Raw genomic sequence first — 19,474 nt, forward strand, 5'->3', positions numbered from 1 at the left:
CCTGTGAGCTGTGGGAGGGTTCATACTGCAGATATCTGTAATTCAGAGTGTTTAATTTAGATGTCCAGTCAGGTCTCCTACTGGTCATGTTTTGGGCTTTCTGGTGCAGATATCCATCATTCTACTCATAATTTGAATTTCAGATATCCGAAATGTCCTTCTGAGCTTTAAAAATGCACGTACTGGTAAAAAAATATAATTTTAGATATCCACAATTATATTTATGAGCAGGATTAAGGTAGTTGCAGATATCTGCAGAGGGGTAAAATTGCGTTTCTAACCAGTGTTATTAGTCTGAATGACAGTTAAAGACAATATTGTGGTCATTAGTATTACAAGATATCAATTAGTTTGATTGTACTGGTCAGAATTCAATAATCTCCAGTGTATTCTGGATATCTGAAATATATAAAATATTCCTAAGTTTTTGGATATCTGTAATTGAATAGTTTTCTTTGTCACTATTTTAATTTAAATGTAAGTTTTAGATTTTTTTTATATTCAAAATGATATTATGAATATCTGTTTTTCACATTAGATATTTGACATTAGAATTATGACGAGTAATTAAACTGTTCCTGTCTGAAACAGTTTTTTTGTGTGACAGATAACCAGAATCAACATGAGCTGGACATTAAAGATTTAGGTGTTGATATCTGATTGAAAGCCCGGGACACAGAAGTGAAGACAGCGATGGGATTTCAACAGAAAAATAACAAATATCAATATAAATATTAGAAGAAATTTTGTTTTCATGTTTGCAAAACCAGTTAAAAAGATGTTTTCATCGGCCTTTATGGGTTATTTAGTGCAGATCAGCCCGGCGATGGCGTCGGACCTCGACATTTAAAGGTAAAAGTTTTAATTACAAACATTTTAAATGAACAAAAAAAATGATCCACGGAATATAAAGACAAAGCAGTTTTCATGTTGATGTATTGTGTTGCAGAGATGATTAGAGATTAGTATGGTAACCAGCTGGCCCGTCTTGTAATACCACTTTGTGCCACAGGAGCTGATTATGAGTCACCGTAGCGATAAATCTGCTCTCAGTCCAACTGTGATGTCAGCCGTTGGTTTGTACATTCTGAAACCTCGAGTTCGGTATTTAAGCCATCTTGATTTTTTTTTGCTGCCAGAAGTGACCAGAGGAGGAGCGAGCGAGGGATGTGACTTGATCTACGAGGACACTATGCCCCGCCCACCTACGGTAGAAATCTGACTGCACCACGGGGCTGTCAATCAAACAGCCCCGCCCCCAAACATATCTGTGTTTGAGTCCTAATATCTAATGAACGCTGGAATTATTTCCACAAGGACCACCAGAACACTGATCAAGAGGGAATTTATCCAATGAGACCATAATGACTTGTGGAAAACAATTATTAACTTGGAGCCAGCCCCTAGTGGCCATCAGTGGTATTGTACTTTAAGGCACTTCTGCATTGGCTATACTTATCAGGCCTCGAAGCTACGAAAAAAAATTTAAGATAGCAAGGCTATATTGTAAACCACAGGCTTAATCAATCATCTTTTTTTTGGCCAATCAATATTGGGTCTATATAAAACTAATTTTACAATTATCAGTTAGAAAAGCCAATTACTAACCAACAGCAGGGCAAGAAAACGCAAAATTAGACCAAACTTCTGAAACTCTGAGGGCAGATTGACTCACTATCGCCTCCTGAGGTACAAAATGGTATTACAAGACTAAGCTTAGGTTAAGTTAGGTTAGGTAGTTTATTAATCCCCGAGGGGAAAATTTTTTCACTACAGCAGCATACAGAAGCAACAAGATAAGAATAGAACAATAGAAAGCAATAAAATAATAAAATATAAATATAAAATGCACAGTATATACAGTGTATACAGTACAGTATATATCTCTATATCTCTATATATTATATAATACTACATACTGCAGTTTTTGTGTATTTCTGAGTAACAAAGCCCAGTGTGGTTCAGTGTGACCTCATAGACGTTACTGACTGAATCTGGAGTGTTTTTGAGGGTGAAATAAAAAAAAAAAAAAAAAAAAAAAAAAAAACCCTGAATAAGTCACTCATCCATCAGGATACTTCTGCTGCTTCTGTTTTCTTTTAAACTGGGAAAAAAAAAAAATAAAAAAATAAAAAAATTGTGAACCCTGGCTGAGCCTCACTGACAGTCACACCTCATGCTGGAGGGATGGCGACAGCAGGCTGCACGTGGCCAATAGCTGATTACGATGATTAGTCCCGTGGACCAATCTCTGCCGCCGTTACAGCCCACCTCGCGCAGAGGACGGCGAGCAGGGGCGCATTTCAGCACCTGGGAGCTGTCCGCTGTGCACGAGCCTGCCGACGACTGACGGTAAGCGGAAAACCGGAGACACTGCAGCTCCGTTAGCAGCACCGAGAGAAGCGGCGGCTGTCTGTCTGTCTGTCTGTCTGTCTGTCCGCAGGTGTCTCCCCGCCTCCTCGCGCAGCCGTCGGTGCCGCTCGGACCTGTTGATGCCGTCTAGAAAATAAACGACGAGCCCCGGGCGCGCGTGCGGCTCGGAGCGGAAACGGCCGTCAGCTGAACCGGGTTCAAACCGACACCGTTTATTTTCAGGCTGATTAACGTCGTGTTTGATTAGGCTTCGCGTTTTATCAGCGGCTCGTTGTTGTGAACGTCCGGTCGGTGATTTGCATACCGTGTTTGTGTCTGTAACGCAGTGTCTGCACCTGTGTGTCGCCTTCATCACCTGAAGCTGACCGGCTCGGAGGAGGAGGAGGAGGAGGAGGCTGCTGAATACGACTGATAAAACCTGATTGGTCTCACATTTAGTTTTCATTTTAATGGACCTGTCCCCGGAGACATTTTGGCACATGTCCAATCAGGAGTCATTTAAATAAAGGCTGCTCTCCCTTCAGGTGAGGTGCTCTGAGAGGTCCAAATGTGAGCATTGCAGCAAAAGGAAATAATCCTTTAAACCCCTCTGTCTGGGTCTCCTAACAGTCAATCAAATACATTTTTTTTTTTTACATTTCTCTGTTTAAGTGAAACATTTCAGGTGCTGTCAGTTCATCCTCTGCGTTTTACAAATGTTTGCACCAAATTTCACGTCAGTCAGTCAGTCAGTCAGTCTTGACAGTGAGGCTGTTAAAGTGTTGGACTGACCGATCAGCTGACCTACATGTGTGTGGAAGGAAAGTAAAGAAATCAGTTTCCGGGTGTTTCCCGCTCTTTAGGAGCGGCACCCAAGTTAAGCCGATTTAAAATTCTACTTTTGTCTTGAAGATTTTTATCTGTTGCTCTACTTTTTTCCCGAATTTTTTTAAAAATGGTAATAATTATTGTTAAATATTCTGTGAAACTGCATATTTTTAATTATTTGTTACAGTTGATTAAAACCGGCCGCTCCAGCAGCTCCTTTCCTCCTGACTGTTTTTGTTGATGTGTGCTTCAATGAACCTGGCCGAGATTTCAAACCGTCACGGCCATGTTTTCCTGCAGCAGTAAGTTACAAACGGGTTTTAAACGTGGGATTCTGTGAACGCACGGACCCGCTTTCAGGTCGAACATGTTCCTCCATCAAAGTGCGGCGATTACTGTGACTGCACCGTCATTAGTGTTCAGACGATTCGCACCATTATCTAATCAAACGGAGAGAAATTTAGATGCAAATGAGCCTATTTGCACCTGACTGGATGAGGTCGCAGGCTAACCCATCAACGGGATTTTGAAGATTACCTCTGAAAGGGAAACCTCACCGCTCCCGTGATTCCCTTCTTCCGGGTCTTTTAGCTCTTTTGAGATTTGTGAGAACATCATCAATCACGATGTCTAAAAAATTAAACAGAATTAACATGACCCCCTTTCTAAATTGAAAATAGACCAAAGAAAGCATAAAACATAAAATGTTGAACTTGAGAAATGTTATTGTTTTATGAAAAATATATGCTCACTTTGGCAGCAACACGTTTCAATAAAGTTGGGACAGGGGGATTTTTACCACTTTCTTGCATCACCTCTTCTTTTAACAACACTGTAAACATTTGGGAACTGAGGAGACCAGTTGCTGGAGTTTTGAAAGTGAAATGTTGTCCAATTCTTGCCTGATATAGGATTTCAGCTGCACATAATTTCCAAAAGGAATCTCAAACTTCGATTCATCAGACCACAGGACAGTTTTCCACTTCACCTCAGTCCATCTTAAATGAGCTCGGGTCCAGAGAAGCTGGCGGTGTTTCTGGATCATGTTCATATCTGGTTTCTTCTTTGCATGGTAGAGTTTTAACCTGCATGTGTGGATGCAGCGATGAACTGTGTTCACAGACGATGGTTTTCAGAAGTGTTCCTGAGCCCATGCGGTAATTTCCAGTACAGCATTGTGTCTGTTTTGAATGCAGTGCTGCCTGAGGGCCTGAAGATCACCACCATCCAATATTGGTTTTCTGCTTTGTCCCTTGTGTACAGAGGTTTCTCAAGATTTTCTGAATCTTTTATTCATATTATGAACCGTAGATAATGAAATCCACAAATTAGTTGTAATTTTACGTTGAGGAACTTTATTCTTAAATTGTTGCACTATTTGCCCACACAGTCTTGCAGAGTGATGAACCTCTCCCCATCTTCACTGCTGAGAGACTCTTGCCTCTCTGAAATGCTCTTGTTATACGCAATCATGTTACTGATCTGTTGCCAGGTGACTTAATATGTTGAGATGTTCCACCAGGTGTTTTTTTTTTTTTGCGTTACACAACTTTTCCAGTCTCCTGTTGACCCTGTCCCAACTTTTTTGAGATGTGTCGCTGTCATCAAATTCGAAATGAGTATATATTTTTAATAAAACAAAATTATTTCTCAGTTTTAGCATTTGATATGTTGTATTTGTTTTATTAAATATGGGTTCATGTGATTTGAAAATAATCACATTCTGTTTTTATTTACATTTTACACAGCGTCCCAACTTTTTGGGTTTCTGTGGATACTTTTCAGACACTTCACTTCCTGCAGGCTGAGTTTAGGATGAGTTTGTGATCAGTAGGCGTCACCAGTCAGGTCCTCACAGTGACAGTAGATAAGCAGCCATCTGAGCCAATCACAGCACAGATTAATTCAATCCTCTAATCATCTTATCGTGCTCAACCTGTGGATCCACGAAGGATGTTTGTTTGTTGTGGGTGTTGTAACTGACAAATTAATACAGTCCAACACAGCAGGTCCTTCACGTGAAACACAGACAGACAGACAGACAGAGGAGAGGACAGACACACACACCTGTACCTGGAGGGTGGGTGGGATTTGTGAAAAAGACTTAAAACATGAAAGTGTGAATGTTCCTGTGTGTTCAGGTGAGGATGGCCAAAGTGAAGCAGGTGGGCCTGCTGGCAGCCGGCTGTCAGCCCTGGAACAAAGACGTGTGCTCAGCGAGCGGAGACCGCTTCGCCTACTGCGCTACTCTGGCTATATACATCTACCAGGTGAACTTGTGTGTGTGCAATAATAGTTTTTGTCATGATGTGCAGGAATGTATTTACACACAGCAACCTTTTCAATGAGCAGTGACCAATAAGTTCAGAGGGTGTTCCTGAACGCAGCACAGTGATGCACACGGAGCAGGAGGATCAGTAACCTTCATGAGGAAGTATTCCAAGTGTCTTGATCAACATCAGCACCGGAGTTCAACAATTCAACACAGTTTTGTGACAAATATTTGGGAAAGAGAAATTCTTCACCGCACCTGCCTACAGCTTGTGCTTCTGAGCCCATGCAGTGATTTCCACGACAGAATCATGGCTGTTTATAAAGCAGTGCCACCTGAGGGCTCGAAGATCACGGAATAACATCAGATTTTAGATCAAACTCTGGAAATTATCAACAGAGACCCTTGAAATGCTTCAGAAAGTGTACGGCGATGAAGCGATGAGCCGGTGAGATGTTCTGAGTGACGTTCACATTTCCAGAGGGGCGGAGCTTCACTTCAAGACCGAAGAAGGTGCGTCAGGTCAGGAGACACCAGCTGGGTTTTCTTTGACATTGGCGGTGGTTGTGTCACCCTGAATTCGTCCCCCAGAGTCAGACTGTCAACACTGAGTTCTACTGGGACCTTCTGAGTCGTCTGTTCTGGTTTGGACTTCTTTTCTGCTTTGTAGTCTTCAGGTCAGTCTGGGTTTTGTGCTTCCCGGTTGATTTTGAAATGACTCACCTCTTGTGTCTGTCTTGTTTCACTTCCTGTCCTTTGTATGATTGTTGGCCCTGACTAGTTTCATCTGTCCCTCGTTGTCCTTCCCTCCCTGCTGTATTCAGTCTGTGTGCTCTTCTTCTCTCTTTGTTTCAGTTACCTGTCTGTTGCTGTGTCTTTTGAAGGTTCTCCATTAAGACATGTGGCTCTGTGGCACAATGGATAGCGCGTTGGACTTCTAGTTAAACACAAAAGATTTAATGGATGCATATTGTCTGTCTTTGAGAAGTGATGATAATGAACGAAGTCGTGGGTGAATTCATTCAGTTGTCACAGAAACGAAATGAACTGTGCTGATGTTGATCAAAAGACGACACTTGGAAAACTTTGTCATGAAGGTTGTTGCTTCCTCCTGCTCCGTGTGCATCACTGTGCTGCGTTCAGGAACACTTTCTGAACTTATTGATCCACGCTTGTTCAGTTTGTGTTCATGAGTTTCACAAGATCACGTCAGTGCAGGATTTATGTTTCTCAGGTTGTCTCCTTCTTTTGTCGTGGTTGCAGTTGGACCAGCAGTACAATGAGTTTAAGTTGCGGTCCATCATGTCAGAACACAAGAAGACCATCACGGCCATCAGCTGGTGTCCCGACAACCCCGACCTGTTTGCGTCGGCCTCGGCTGATAACTTGCTCATCGTGTGGAACGTGGCAGAGAAAAAGGCCGTTGCCCGGCTGGACAACACTAAAGGTAGGAGGACGCTGGGCAGCAGGTGGTCCCGACACAGTCCATCATTACTTTAAGACATGAAGGTCAGTCAGTCCACAACATTTTAAGAAAGTTTCTTCACAAACCATCAAACTCTGTGATCAAACGGTCTCTGATCACATAGACATTGATTATTTAAACCCACTAAATGCCTGATATAACTCAACTCTTAGCTAACTGAACAAACCGACATTACATTAATTTGTTTAGGCTAATGTAGCAGCTAACATGATCTTGTTTAGGCTAATCTAGCGGCTAATGTTAGCTGAAACACCGTGGTGTGGTCTTGTCCTGTAACGTGTCTCTTCCTGTCCTCGTCTCACTCAGGCATCCCCGTGTCCGTCAGCTGGTGCTGGAACTCGGCCGACGGAGTGGCGTTTGTCTCCCAGCGCGGCCCTCTGTACATCTGGGTGTACCGAGGCTCTGACACCGGCGTCACTGTGCACAAAGAGGCCCACTCCTTCCTGTCAGACATCTGCCTCTTCAGGTGGCACCCCACCAAGAAGGGCAAGCTGGTGTTCGGACACACGGACGGAAGTTTGTCTGTTTTTCAGCCGGGTACGGACGCACACATCTTCATCACCTGACACGTCTTCATCACCTGACACCTGTAAACATACGTCTTCATGAACCTCTCTGTCTCCTGCTGTTTCAGGGAGTAAGAGCCAAAAGCACGTGTTGCGTCCAGAGTCCTTGGAGGGGACGGACGAAGAGGACCCCGTCAGCGCTCTGGAGTGGGACCCCCTGTCGACCGACTATTTACTAGGTTGGACGACACGCTAACAACATCTCCGGGAGTTTTTCAGCGGGAGTGAATTGAATTTAAAAGAAAAAAAATAAAGCAGATTTTGTATTTTATAGTTCTGATAAACCCACCTTCTCTCGCTCCGTCAGTGTCGAACCTCCACAATGGGATCCGTCTGGTGGACAGCGAGGCCTTGGCCTGCATCACGTCCTTCTGCTTCCCCTCCGCGGCTGCGTCCGTCCAGTGTCTGGCCTGGGTCCACTCGGCACCGGGCATGTTCATCACAGGAGGTAAGGACGGCCTGTCTTTATGTGGAACGCGGGAGTCCTGTTTACGTTAGATTTGTCCCTTCAGCCTCCTGGTGTGTGACACATGTTGCTGCCTCTTATCTATAAATACGTCCTTATTGGTGTATCAATGAGAACATATGGTGTTAGACAGTAGATGGAGTTCACATTATGACGAATGAAGAAGGTATTTAACACCTGATGTGTCTGCAGACTCGCAGGTCGGCGTGTTGAGAGTTTGGAACGTGTCTCGCTCGACTCCTCTGGACAGCTTCAAACTGAAGAAGACCGGATTTCACGCTCTACATGTCCTCAACTCCCCTCTGGCCAAGAAAGGTAACATTCAGGAGATAAAGTCATAAAAAAAACAGTTTTACTGTTAAATATGATGTTTCTGGATCAATATTATTGCTGATGCATAAATGTGCATTTTATTGCTGGATTAATTTAAGGTTGAGCTAACATTTGTGTACAAACCACAATTCTCTAAAAAAGTCAACAAGCTCAGGATTTAAAAAAAGGTTTTGCTGTTTGAGAATTTTCACATTTAATCCTTGAGTTTATAAAAAAAAAAAAAAAATTCAAATTTAAAGTCATCCGATTTGGAGATATGTGGTATTCACTGGACAGGAAGGGAATGAAAAACTGTGATCTGAAAAGAGTACAAAGTAGAGGATAATCTCCTCTACTAAATACCTCAAATTTGTGCTGAAATACAGTACGTGAATAAATGTACTTATTTACGCTATAACACTTGTGTGTGAGACAAAGTGTTAATATCGAAATAATTTTAGAGTTACATAAAATGTAATCATAGTAACGTTCTCCATCCAGCTGTGCGCCCATCTGCGCTCCTCCTATTTGAACTCGTCCACATGAAACACATGACAACAAAGAGCTGCAGCTTTGTGATGACGGTCAGGTGATCGTGTGATCAGGACACATCAAACGTCTGCAGAGTGACGTCTTCACTGACTCCCGACGGCTTCACAGCAAACCAGACTTCAGAATAAAAACAGCAGGATGCAGACGATCTGATGAGGCTGATTGTTTCTCTGTCGGAGAGTAATTAAAAAAAAAACAAAAAAAAACCACACAGCTCATTCCTGCATCATCTCCAACATCACCTCCTACTTTAAAGTAAAAAACAAATAGTCAAAAATGGACTTATCTTAAAGCCGAGTTATTAGCATGTGCATCGGCTGAGCAGTGAGTCCCTGGTTCAGGTCCCGGCCGACCGGACCGTCACTCCTCTGCTCTCTTCAACCTCATTTCCTGCTAGTCTCCTCTGGCCCTGTCAAAATAAAAGCAGAAAATCTTTACAAAAGATAAATGTGTTTGTTTTTGGAAGCAATGTTCAAAAGTTGTGGTCAGAAGACTTCAGTGAGTAAAACAATGAAATCATTTTTTTTTTGTGCGGCACTGAGCACATATTTTTACTGAGTCACAGAGTGATCCACCGTCCTGGTTCTGATGTTAAAGATTAAAGACAACCTCCCCGATAGAGTTATGCAAGATATTTCTACTGACAAACTATAGAAATAATATTATTAGACATTTTTTTCTCCTTGATATAAAGACTAATCTGCAGGTTTTATCGGATCTAATGATGGAGGTCCTGGATAGACTGGACTGTTCTGATAAAAACAGGATACAGAATGAACAGCTGGTGCTGATAACAACTAAAATATGAGCTTTAAAGTGAAGGTACAGAAGTGTCCGTTCTCCCCGCAGCTCAGAGTTCCTGTTCTCCCAGTAAAAGTCAGCACACCAGTTCCACCAGCGAGGCGGTTCCTCCCCCGACCCTGTCCCAGAACCTGTCGTTCTCTCTGCCGCCGGGCCACGCCGTCTGCTGCTTCATGGACGGAGGCGTGGGACTCTACGACATGGGCGCCAAGAAGTGGGACTTCCTCCGAGACCTGGTATTTCTGCCGCGTGCAGCCTCACAGTCACGGGACTAGGATGAACACATCGTCCCGTCCTCACACTCTGCTCTCCCTCCGCGTCCTTTCCAGGGTCACGTGGAAACCATCTTCGACTGTAAGTTCAAGCCCGACGACCCCAACCTGCTGGCCACGGCGAGCTTTGATGGAACCATCAAGATCTGGGACACAAACACGTTAACGGCGGTTTACACCTCCCCCGGCAACGAGGGAGTGGTCTACTCCCTGTCCTGGGCTCCAGGTAGCTGCACCCCACCTCCACGTGCACACACACACACACACACACACACACACACACACACACACACACACACACACACACACACACACACACACATTATACAACAAGTAGTTCCGACCCAGAGATCTGATTGGTCAGCGGTACATTTGAAACGTGCTCAAATCAGCATGACATCACACCCTGCTCATCACTAGAAATATGACTCCGCCTCCTCAATGGGAATATATGATTAGAATTGAATTTCATTTGATATGTAATATAATTATAGGTCTATTAAATGTGACCCATTTGGTGAAATCAGGTCTCACTTGGTCCTTTTTTGTCGCTCCCAGCACCTGTACCATAACACCACGGATAGTCACGCACTTAAAATCTTAGCAGCAGCTAGGTTGACGGGTTTGGTTTTAACATGCGACGCGCAGCTAAAATCTTAAAAATACATGAGTCCATCGATATCGTTTTTCAGCAGATATCTTAGTTACAACCAGACTGAGCTAGCTGAGAAGTTTAGTGTTTCTATGTGATGAAAAGCAATAAAAACGGACTAGAAATCATCCCCGTTGCTAGGGTCGTTACTAAGGGTCGGACTACTTCCTGGAGCGGTAGACAAGGCATACGTTACATAAGAGTACTGACGCGACTGATTGTTTTCCAGTTGGTAGTCAAACTCCATGTATTGCCATGGAAATGGAGATCACACTATCAAAGTTTTATATTTTGAACTTCAACAATAAGTCAACCAGCTGATACAACGATACAAGTCTAAATAAAAACTGATAATTTGTCTCCTTAGTTCCCAGCCTCCAAAATCAACAGTTAACAGCAGCTCAGGTTATAAATCACATCAACGTGTCCCTGAGTTCAAGTTTGATACTGATGTTTCTCGCTACATATTCCCATCTGTGTTTTTTCATAGTTTTGATGTCTTCAGTTTTGTTCTCCACAGTAGAAAACAGTAGAAATAAAGAGAAACTCCAGAATAAGTCGGTTTGTCCAAACTTCTAACTGATGCTGTATATTGCAGATAGTTTAAAGGTAAATCAAATAGGCAAATATAGTAAGTACAGGTATGATTTTCAGATTTTTTTTTTAACTCTTAAATATCAGTTTCAAACAAAACAAAAAAAAAATCCTGTGTTTGTTGTGGGTTGTATTCACGTATGTTGAACCCCGTTGTTTGTGTCCCGGCCGTTTGTCCCATACTGTCACGTGAAAGTTGTTGACTCTTTTTTGTTTGTGTGTGTTTCGGTGTGTTTCGAAGGAGACCTAAACTGCATCGCGGGCGCAACATCTCGTAACGGAGCATTCATCTGGGACGTCAGGAAAGGAAAAATCATCACCCGCTTTAACGAGGTCACGCATTTATAAATCACTCTGTGTGTCGGTAGTGTCGGAGAATCATCAGGGGATCATCTGTAGATTCATTCAAATCATAAGTTGTAGTTAGTTACTGAGGTGTCTTGAGTGCAGCTCATCAAATACGATGATGATGGTGACGACCTCTCTATCTTCCTCCAGCACGGTAAGAACGGTATATTCTGTATATCCTGGAGCCATAAGGACTCGAAGAGGATCGCGACCTGCAGCGGTGATGGATTCTGGTGAGAGTTCATCCTCTTCTGGTCAGTCAGCAGTGTTATAACTGTCCTTCACAGAGTCAGACGTGTCTTCTGTTGCTTTGACGACAGCATCATCCGGACCATCGACGGTAAAATCCTCCACAAGTACAAACATCCTGCGGCGGTGTTTGGGTGCGACTGGAGCCAGAATAACAAGTAAGACCTTCATGTGATTGTTATTATTGATGAAAAGAGTTTAAAACACCTGAAAGACAACAGCAACATAAATAGAACTAAATCAAAAAGATGCAAACAAAGCAGGGCTGTAAAGGAAGGAATTTGTCCAATAAATCAGATTCTGATAGAACGCAAAGCTGTTGCCGTGACAACAGCCGATGCATGTTGAACCCGAAAACACAGATCTAAACAATCAGCACAGTTTCAAGGTGGATGGTCAAGATTAGTGTCACACGTTCATACCATTTACCAAGAAACCAGTTTAAACCAAATCTAAAATCTGTCTAAAACTAAGTCCATAATCAGTCCTAAACCTTCTTAAACCAGTTTATAACTAGTCAAAGTCCATCTGCAAGTAGTCTAAAACCGGGTTCAAAATCAGTCTGGAACCACATCTAAAACGAGTTTAAACCAAGTCTAAAATCAATCCTAAATCAAGTCTAAAATCAGTCCTAAACTTTTCTAAAACCAGGATTAAAAACAGTCCAAAACCACATCTGAAACCAGTTTAAACCAAGTCTATACACCAAGTCCAAAACCAGACTTAAACCAAGTCCAAAATCAGTTAAAAACTAGTCTAATGTCCATCTAAAAGTGGTCTAACACCGAGTTCAAAATAAGTCTAGAACCACATTGGGAACTAGTTTAACCCGAATCCAAAATCAGTCCAAACCAAGTGAGTGATCAGTGAGTAAAAGCGTTATCTAAACACAAAGTACATTAAAGGATCATTCCGCTTTATTTCCTCCTGCTGCGCTTCCATGAACGTTACTGCCGTGTCCCTGTGGGTCGGGCTAATTTTAACCCTCCACCTCCGGTTCCAGGACTCCCAGGGAGCTCCAGTTTTTTGCTGTTTAGTGGGACTGAACAGAGAGCGTAAACTAAGCCTTGTTAATCTAGTGCAGGTGTAACCTCCTCCTGCGACCGCCTCTCTCCTTCTTCAGGGACATGATCGCCACCGGCTGTGAGGATAAAAACGTTCGCGTGTACTACCTGGCCACCAGCTCGGATCAGCCTCTGAAGGTCTTCACCGGTCACTTGGCCAAAGTGTTCCACGTCCGCTGGTCTCCTCTCCGAGAGGGAATACTGTGCTCTGGATCAGACGACGGGTGAGTGCGGACACACACACACACACACACACACACACACACACACACACACACACACACACACACACACACACACACACACGCACACTGAAGGGGTTTCAATGAATAAAGTCTGAATATGAAGCAAAGTGCATGTAGAGGAGATGTCATACAAAACTCTGTGTGTGTGTGTGTGTGTGTGTGTGTGTGTGTGTGTGCAGCACTGTCCGTATCTGGGACTACACACAGGATGCGTGCATCAACGTGCTGAGCGGTCACTCAGCGCCGGTCCGAGGCCTGATGTGGAACACAGAGGTTCCTTACCTGCTCATCTCAGGTGACCTCACCGCAACACCTGTCTGATTATCTCACGAATAAACATATTGATTTGCGATCGGTACGTTATTGGCAAGATAATCACGTTATAAATGGACCGTGTTGTATTTAAACTGTTAAATATAATGATTTTGCAGGTTCTTGGGATTATACGATCCGAGTGTGGGACACAAGAGACGGGACGTGTCTGGACACGGTCTACGACCACGGAGCTGATGTTTACGGTGAGACAGCCGGACGGGAACTGCTAAACTATCAGTATTGAATGATGTACAGTGTCGGTCAATGCAGCACCGAGGCAGGAAGTAAAATACTTTCGATGTGTTACACACAACTAGTTTTGACGACACACGATGCATGATTTTTGTTTGTCACATAAATTCTTTATGATTAATGCTTCAGTTATTCGATGCTTGTTAGTGTTTAGTTTTGAACCTGAGTCCTGCGTGTGTGTGCGTGTGTGTGTGTGTGTGTGCATGCACAGGTCTGACGTGTCATCAGAGCCGTCCCTTCACCATGGCGAGCTGCAGCAGAGACAGCACGGTGCGTCTGTGGTCTCTCACGCCGCTCATCTCTCCTCTGCTGCTGAACATCGTCACCGAGCAGCCGTGGGAGAAGATCATCGGAAACACAGGTGAGCGCTGACCTCTGACCTGCCGAAGGTCACTCTTAACGGCTCATCTCGACTGAGCCGTCTGTGTGTCTCTGCAGACACGGCGATGGTTCCCGGCTCACCTCCGCTGCTCTGCGGTAAAGTGTCCAGAGACGTCAAGCAGGAGCTGGACAAGCTGAGCCTCGACATCCGGGACAAGAAGCTGCGTTGGTTCTCCGAGTGCTTCTCGGTATTTACTTTATGAATGCTCATTCTTCATCTGGGATGTTCTCTGGCATCGAACTGTATAACGTAGAAACCAGTTATCACACCAAAGCATTGCCGTACGCCGGTCAGTCCGCGAGAGGTCAGCGTGTCAGTGTCACGTTTTGTATTGTGCCGACATTTTATGCACAGAACACCACATGCGTAGACTCCCGAAAAGATCATGGTTTGCTTTAGATTAAGTAACGTTACGTACGTCGTGTAAATTTTTACGTAACTTAAAGTAACGTACGGTAAAGAAATCCCCATTGAATTTTGCTTTCTCACGGACTTGTGCTCCTTCTTTGACCCTGGTCATACATGCATGTACTTGTCACGCCTAGGTGAGACAAAACGCGACACTGACACGGTGTCCTCTAGTGGACTGATGGGAGTATTACACACTGTGGTGTGATACTGAGCTGGATCGATAGATTGTATATAAAAGTGGACATAGCTTCCACGTCTGAAAAAGTGCCTTAAGCTGCAATACCACCGAGTGCCACAAGAGGTCTACGAGTTATCTCGGTGTTGTTAGCTAAAGTCGCTCCTTCTTATCAGTTTTCTGGCAGTCCATCTAAATATAATCCCGTCATTAATGAGAAAATAAGCTTCAAAAAGACGTGGTTTTGGGGGCGTGTCTGATTGACAGGCCTGTAGTACAGTCAGGTTTCCGGGATGTAGTGTTGCTGTCGCCGCTTCAAAAAGTCAGTTTACGAACAGTTTTATCAGGGCATTTGTTGTGTATTCAAAGGCTCTTCTGCTTCGGCCTCACTTATCCGAATATTTTATTAAACGGTCTGTGGCTAGTGCTCGTTTCTGATCCGTGTGTGTCCCGTGTCCAGCCTCCAGGGGGCAGCAGTAACCTCTGGGACTTGGTGTCCGTCATCAGCGGCCAGGACGACTCGCTGTTGCCTGCCAGCTACAGCAAAGGAGTGATGCACATGAAGCACCTGCTCAAGTTTAAGACTGTGAGTCACTGTTACAACAGAGAGGTCATTGTGTGTTAGACAGGTAAAACAAACAGGTAGACAGCCAATCAGATCACCGAATGGACCGAGGCAGAGACAAGCACTTCGGCTCAAGGAGATGTAAATAATAGCTGGATTTTTTTTGCCTCCAAACAGGGAAACAAGGTCCACTTGATCATTAAGCTGCTTATTTTTCAGCTTATTATTGATTTATGCAGTCAGTCGAGTTCAATCAGCTGCAACACACACATAAATAGAAATACACAATAACACAACACGAGCAGAGAGATTATCAGTTAACACAAATTCTAAATTTTCTCTACATACACTTCACTACATTTTCATATAATGAATTTATTCATAATGTGTGTTTTACATGGAAAATGCAAATGAGACAATTCACCACAAGAAATCAGGCAGGAAGCTAATAAAACACAAGAATAAATAATAACGTTCAGCGAAAGAAGAAAAACATCACATTAGAAAAAATATAAAGCATATTGGACACCAGTAAAATGTATTCTTTTCATGGTCTTCCATTGTGTTGTGCCGTCTTTCAGTCTGAAGCGCAGGAGCTGACGATCGTCAAGATGTCTAAATTTGGAGGAGGCATCGGAGCTCCCAGTAAAGAGGAGCGGCTGAAGGAGGCGGCAGACATCCATCTGAGACTTGGACAGATTCAACGATACTGTGAACTGATGGTGGAGCTGGGACAGGTCTGTATGAGAGAGAGACTGGATGTGCTGGCAGTGATCCCATCTGTCAAAATTAATGTTTGTGAAACTAAAATAAAGACCCTAAACTGATCAATAAGTTTAGGGAGTGTTCCTGGTGAACAGCGAGGAGGAAGCGTCATCTCTTCAGTTCTACACGGAGCAGTATTAACTTCTCAAAGACGACAATATGCATCCATTAAATCATACATTGACTCTGGTGGAACTCGAACCCACAACCTTTGAATCGCTTTTTCTGTGTCTAACTAGAAGTCCAATGCGCTATCCATTTGGCGCAATGAATAGGGCATTGGACTTCTAGTTAAACACTAGAGAAGTGATTCAAAGGTTGTGGGTTTGAGTCCCACCCTATAATCTTTGATTTAATAGATGCATGTTGTCGTCTTTGAGAAGTTGATTTCCATGTCCAGTGTTCACAAAAACATGTCGAACTCAGGTGTTGATGTTGATCAATATTTCCTTAATGAAGGTTGTTGCTTCCTCCTGCTCCATGTGCATCACTGTGCTGCGTTCAGCAGGAACACTCCCTGAACTTACTGGTGAGCTCCATTTTGGCAGTGAAATGCTTCACTTTATTTGTTGAACCTTAAAGAGAATTAATATGAAAACAGATGTACATCCAGGTGTAAAGGTTCAGAGGGAAACATCTGGGCATCATCAAAGAGACTCTGGCAAACCAGCTGTCAGTCCATGAGGTGGGAATGATCTTGTTCTTACTGTTCTCATCTGTCTTTTAGTGGGAGAAAGCATTATCTGTTGCACCAGGAGTCTCAATGAAGTACTGGAAGAAGCTCATGCAGAGGTAAACCAAGTTTCAGCTTCTCTTCTAAACAACAACACGTTTCATTCAGAGTTTCACGTGTGTGTTTTGTCAGACTGTGAACATGCCGAGAGATGTTTGTTCAGTAAGTGACGTGAAGTGAAAGAAAACCTGCATCAGTGCTCGATGCCACGATTCAAATGAGCAGCAGGTGGACAAAACAAGAGCAAACTTGCACAAATACAACTCCGCCTTTAAAACAAAGAGTTGTTGATTCGTTGTCGATCAGTGTGTGAAATATCAGAATCACGAATAAACACAAATAAAATTTGACTCCCCTTCTCCTGTTTGTTTCCCTCCTCTAACAGTCAGCTGTTTGCTTCCCTCTATGTCTGTAATCTCCTGTAATATATGCGGTGACGACTTTGAAGGAATTGGCCCAATGAAGCTGAAATTCCCTCGAGGTGTTCCCGAGATGTTGTGTTCACGAGAACAGGACGGACAGCCTGAAAACATGACGCCTCTGTCCACAACTGTCACCAGCGTGGAAACACCATAATCCAACATCCATCTGAGAAGTCAGAAACCGTAGAGGCGGAAAAAAAACGAGTCCAAAGTTTGTCTAAAAGAAGTCCAAAAACACATCGGAAACCAGTTTAAAACAAGTCCAAAATCAATCCTAAACCGAGACTAAAATCAGTCCTAAACCAAGTCTAAAATCAGTCCTATCAGCTGTCAATCTGATGTTTAATATCAACACAAGTGATAAACCTTTACATGCTACATGCTGTTTCATTATTTTTGTAACGTGCTCTTGTTGCAGGAGGGCAGATCAGCTGATGGCGGAGGATAACGACGACGCCATCCCGTACTGCATCGCCACCGGAGACATAAAGAAGCTGGTCGCCTTCTTCACCAGCAGGGGGCAGCTGCTGGAAGCCTTACTGATAGCACAGGTACAGAGAGGGAGAAGTAGAGGGATGGGGGGGGGGGGGGGGGTCAAAGGTTAAAACAAGAAAGGAAGGTGAGGAAGTATTGATCCGATATAATGAATCATGATTTTTTTTAGGGAGCATGTGAAGGAAACATTCGTGCACCTCAGAGTTCAACGGTCAACCACACAGCTAATGACGGGGATAACAGACAACAATACCAGAGGTAACACACACACACACACACACACACACATGCACACACACACACACACACACACACTCTGAAACAGATTTCTTTTGAGTTCCGTTGAACCCAAACTGAGATCTTTTCCTGAACCTAAACATGTTTTGGTGCCAAAACCACGTGTTTTCACGCCAAGGCAAAATGTGACACTGACATGGCGCCCTCTAGTGGACTGATGGGTGTATTACTGGGCTGAATTATTTCTGTGATTATTGAGTGTGTTCGCTGGCTAAATGAATAAAGTCTTTCAGAGAAATAGATCAACCCGTTATACTAAAAAAGGATTGAAACCAGCGAGTCTTGCAGTGAGAAGTGTAGCTCAACAAAATAAGTCTGAGGTTGATTCAACATCTGTCTGAAATCTCAAAACATTTTGTTTGTGATGCGCTCCGGTTGCTCATCTTCTCTCCAGCCTCCTCCATGAGGTCTGTAAGGAGCTGGCTGAGTGGTACTTCCAGGACGGATGCTCGGTCCTGGCAGCGTGCTGTCACCTGGCTGTGGACGACATCCAGGTAAACCTCAGGTTCTGAGTCTGTGGACTCACCGTCTGTGGACTCACCTGTCTGCGCTGTAAAACAGAAGTTTAAAAACCTTGTGCCTTGTTTCCAGTTAGCCATGTCGAGTCTGATCCGAGGTAACGAGCTGGAGTTGGCCGCGTGTGTGGGGATCGTACTCGGAGAGGCAGCCAATCAGAGCACTGCGTACTGCCTCGAACTGTTGGCCAGGAAGTACATGACCACGCCCACATGGTACGACTGCGGTGCAGGTTTGGTGTGTTTGGTGTGTTTATCTCTTTAAGTATCAAACCACATAGACTGTGTATAAAAGTGGACGTAGCTTCTGAAAATTGAGGCCGATGCCGAAGTGCCTTGAACTGCAGTACCACCGAGTGCCACTAGAGGTTGGCTCCAAAAAGCCTCCGGCTCCATAGAGTCCCATTCAATTTCTCTCATTAAATTCGAAGTCAATAAAAAAAAAAAGTTATCTCAGTGTTGTTAGCTAAAGTCGCTCCTTCTTATTAGTTTTCTGGCGGTCCATCTGAAAATAATCCCGTCATTAATTAGAAAATAAGCTTCAAAAAGATGTGTTTTTGGGGTGTGTGTCTGTTTGATTGACAGGCCTGTGGTGCAGTCAGGTTACAGCTATCGGTGGGCGGGACGTAGTATCGTCAGGTTTCCAATCAGATCAGTCAGATCCACCGCTTGCTCCTCCCCCAGCTCGTCCAAATATGGTCACTTCCTGCTCCAAAGCGCTCCGAACTAGCAAGATGACGACGGACAAAATCCAAACTGGAGGCTTCATAACGGCCGTTCACAAACCAACGGGTGACGTCACTGCTGGTTGATACTTATATGAAACCTAAACAAGGGCACACATGAGCATTTATAACGTCTGTGACAAGGAAAAGTTTGAGTTTTTTCTTTCTGCAACTTCCCAACTCATGAAAACCTGGTTGATGACAACACGACAACAATACAAACCTTTAATCTTTTCTCTATTTACAATCAGGGAACTTTCCGTTGACCTGCTGCACATGATCCCTGACAACCACATCTTATTGGCTAAGCTGTGTGCGTTCTACCCAGGAAGTGACGCTGAAATCAACCAGTTACACGAAAGG

General features: G+C 43.7%; 1 protein-coding gene across 1 annotated transcript in view; it reads left to right on the top strand.

Annotated features, from left to right (window-relative positions):
• Window positions 1–2,249: 2,249 nt before the first annotated feature.
• wdr17 (WD repeat domain 17) overlaps window positions 2,250–19,474 on the top strand; it is a 23,199-nt gene continuing 5,974 nt past the window's right edge. Inside the window, exons 1-25 of the mRNA XM_069167474.1 lie at window positions 2,250–2,352; window positions 5,322–5,450; window positions 6,716–6,899; window positions 7,245–7,475; window positions 7,573–7,683; window positions 7,812–7,952; window positions 8,163–8,285; window positions 9,684–9,871; window positions 9,965–10,133; window positions 11,395–11,486; window positions 11,652–11,734; window positions 11,822–11,908; window positions 12,874–13,038; window positions 13,239–13,354; window positions 13,491–13,577; window positions 13,838–13,987; window positions 14,065–14,195; window positions 15,055–15,180; window positions 15,741–15,896; window positions 16,652–16,716; window positions 17,498–17,630; window positions 17,744–17,832; window positions 18,266–18,365; window positions 18,463–18,602; window positions 19,363–19,474. Coding sequence (XP_069023575.1) covers window positions 5,328–5,450; window positions 6,716–6,899; window positions 7,245–7,475; window positions 7,573–7,683; window positions 7,812–7,952; window positions 8,163–8,285; window positions 9,684–9,871; window positions 9,965–10,133; window positions 11,395–11,486; window positions 11,652–11,734; window positions 11,822–11,908; window positions 12,874–13,038; window positions 13,239–13,354; window positions 13,491–13,577; window positions 13,838–13,987; window positions 14,065–14,195; window positions 15,055–15,180; window positions 15,741–15,896; window positions 16,652–16,716; window positions 17,498–17,630; window positions 17,744–17,832; window positions 18,266–18,365; window positions 18,463–18,602; window positions 19,363–19,474 — 3,102 coding nt within the window. The 5' untranslated portion in view covers window positions 2,250–2,352; window positions 5,322–5,327. The remainder of the gene's footprint in view (window positions 2,353–5,321; window positions 5,451–6,715; window positions 6,900–7,244; window positions 7,476–7,572; window positions 7,684–7,811; window positions 7,953–8,162; window positions 8,286–9,683; window positions 9,872–9,964; window positions 10,134–11,394; window positions 11,487–11,651; window positions 11,735–11,821; window positions 11,909–12,873; window positions 13,039–13,238; window positions 13,355–13,490; window positions 13,578–13,837; window positions 13,988–14,064; window positions 14,196–15,054; window positions 15,181–15,740; window positions 15,897–16,651; window positions 16,717–17,497; window positions 17,631–17,743; window positions 17,833–18,265; window positions 18,366–18,462; window positions 18,603–19,362) is intronic.

The sequence above is a fragment of the Embiotoca jacksoni genome, unplaced genomic scaffold (genome assembly GCF_022577435.1).
Source record: "Embiotoca jacksoni isolate LCO1_2020_lvr unplaced genomic scaffold, fEmbJac1.0.p SCAF_4, whole genome shotgun sequence".
NCBI classification, from domain to species: domain Eukaryota; kingdom Metazoa; phylum Chordata; class Actinopteri; family Embiotocidae; genus Embiotoca; species Embiotoca jacksoni.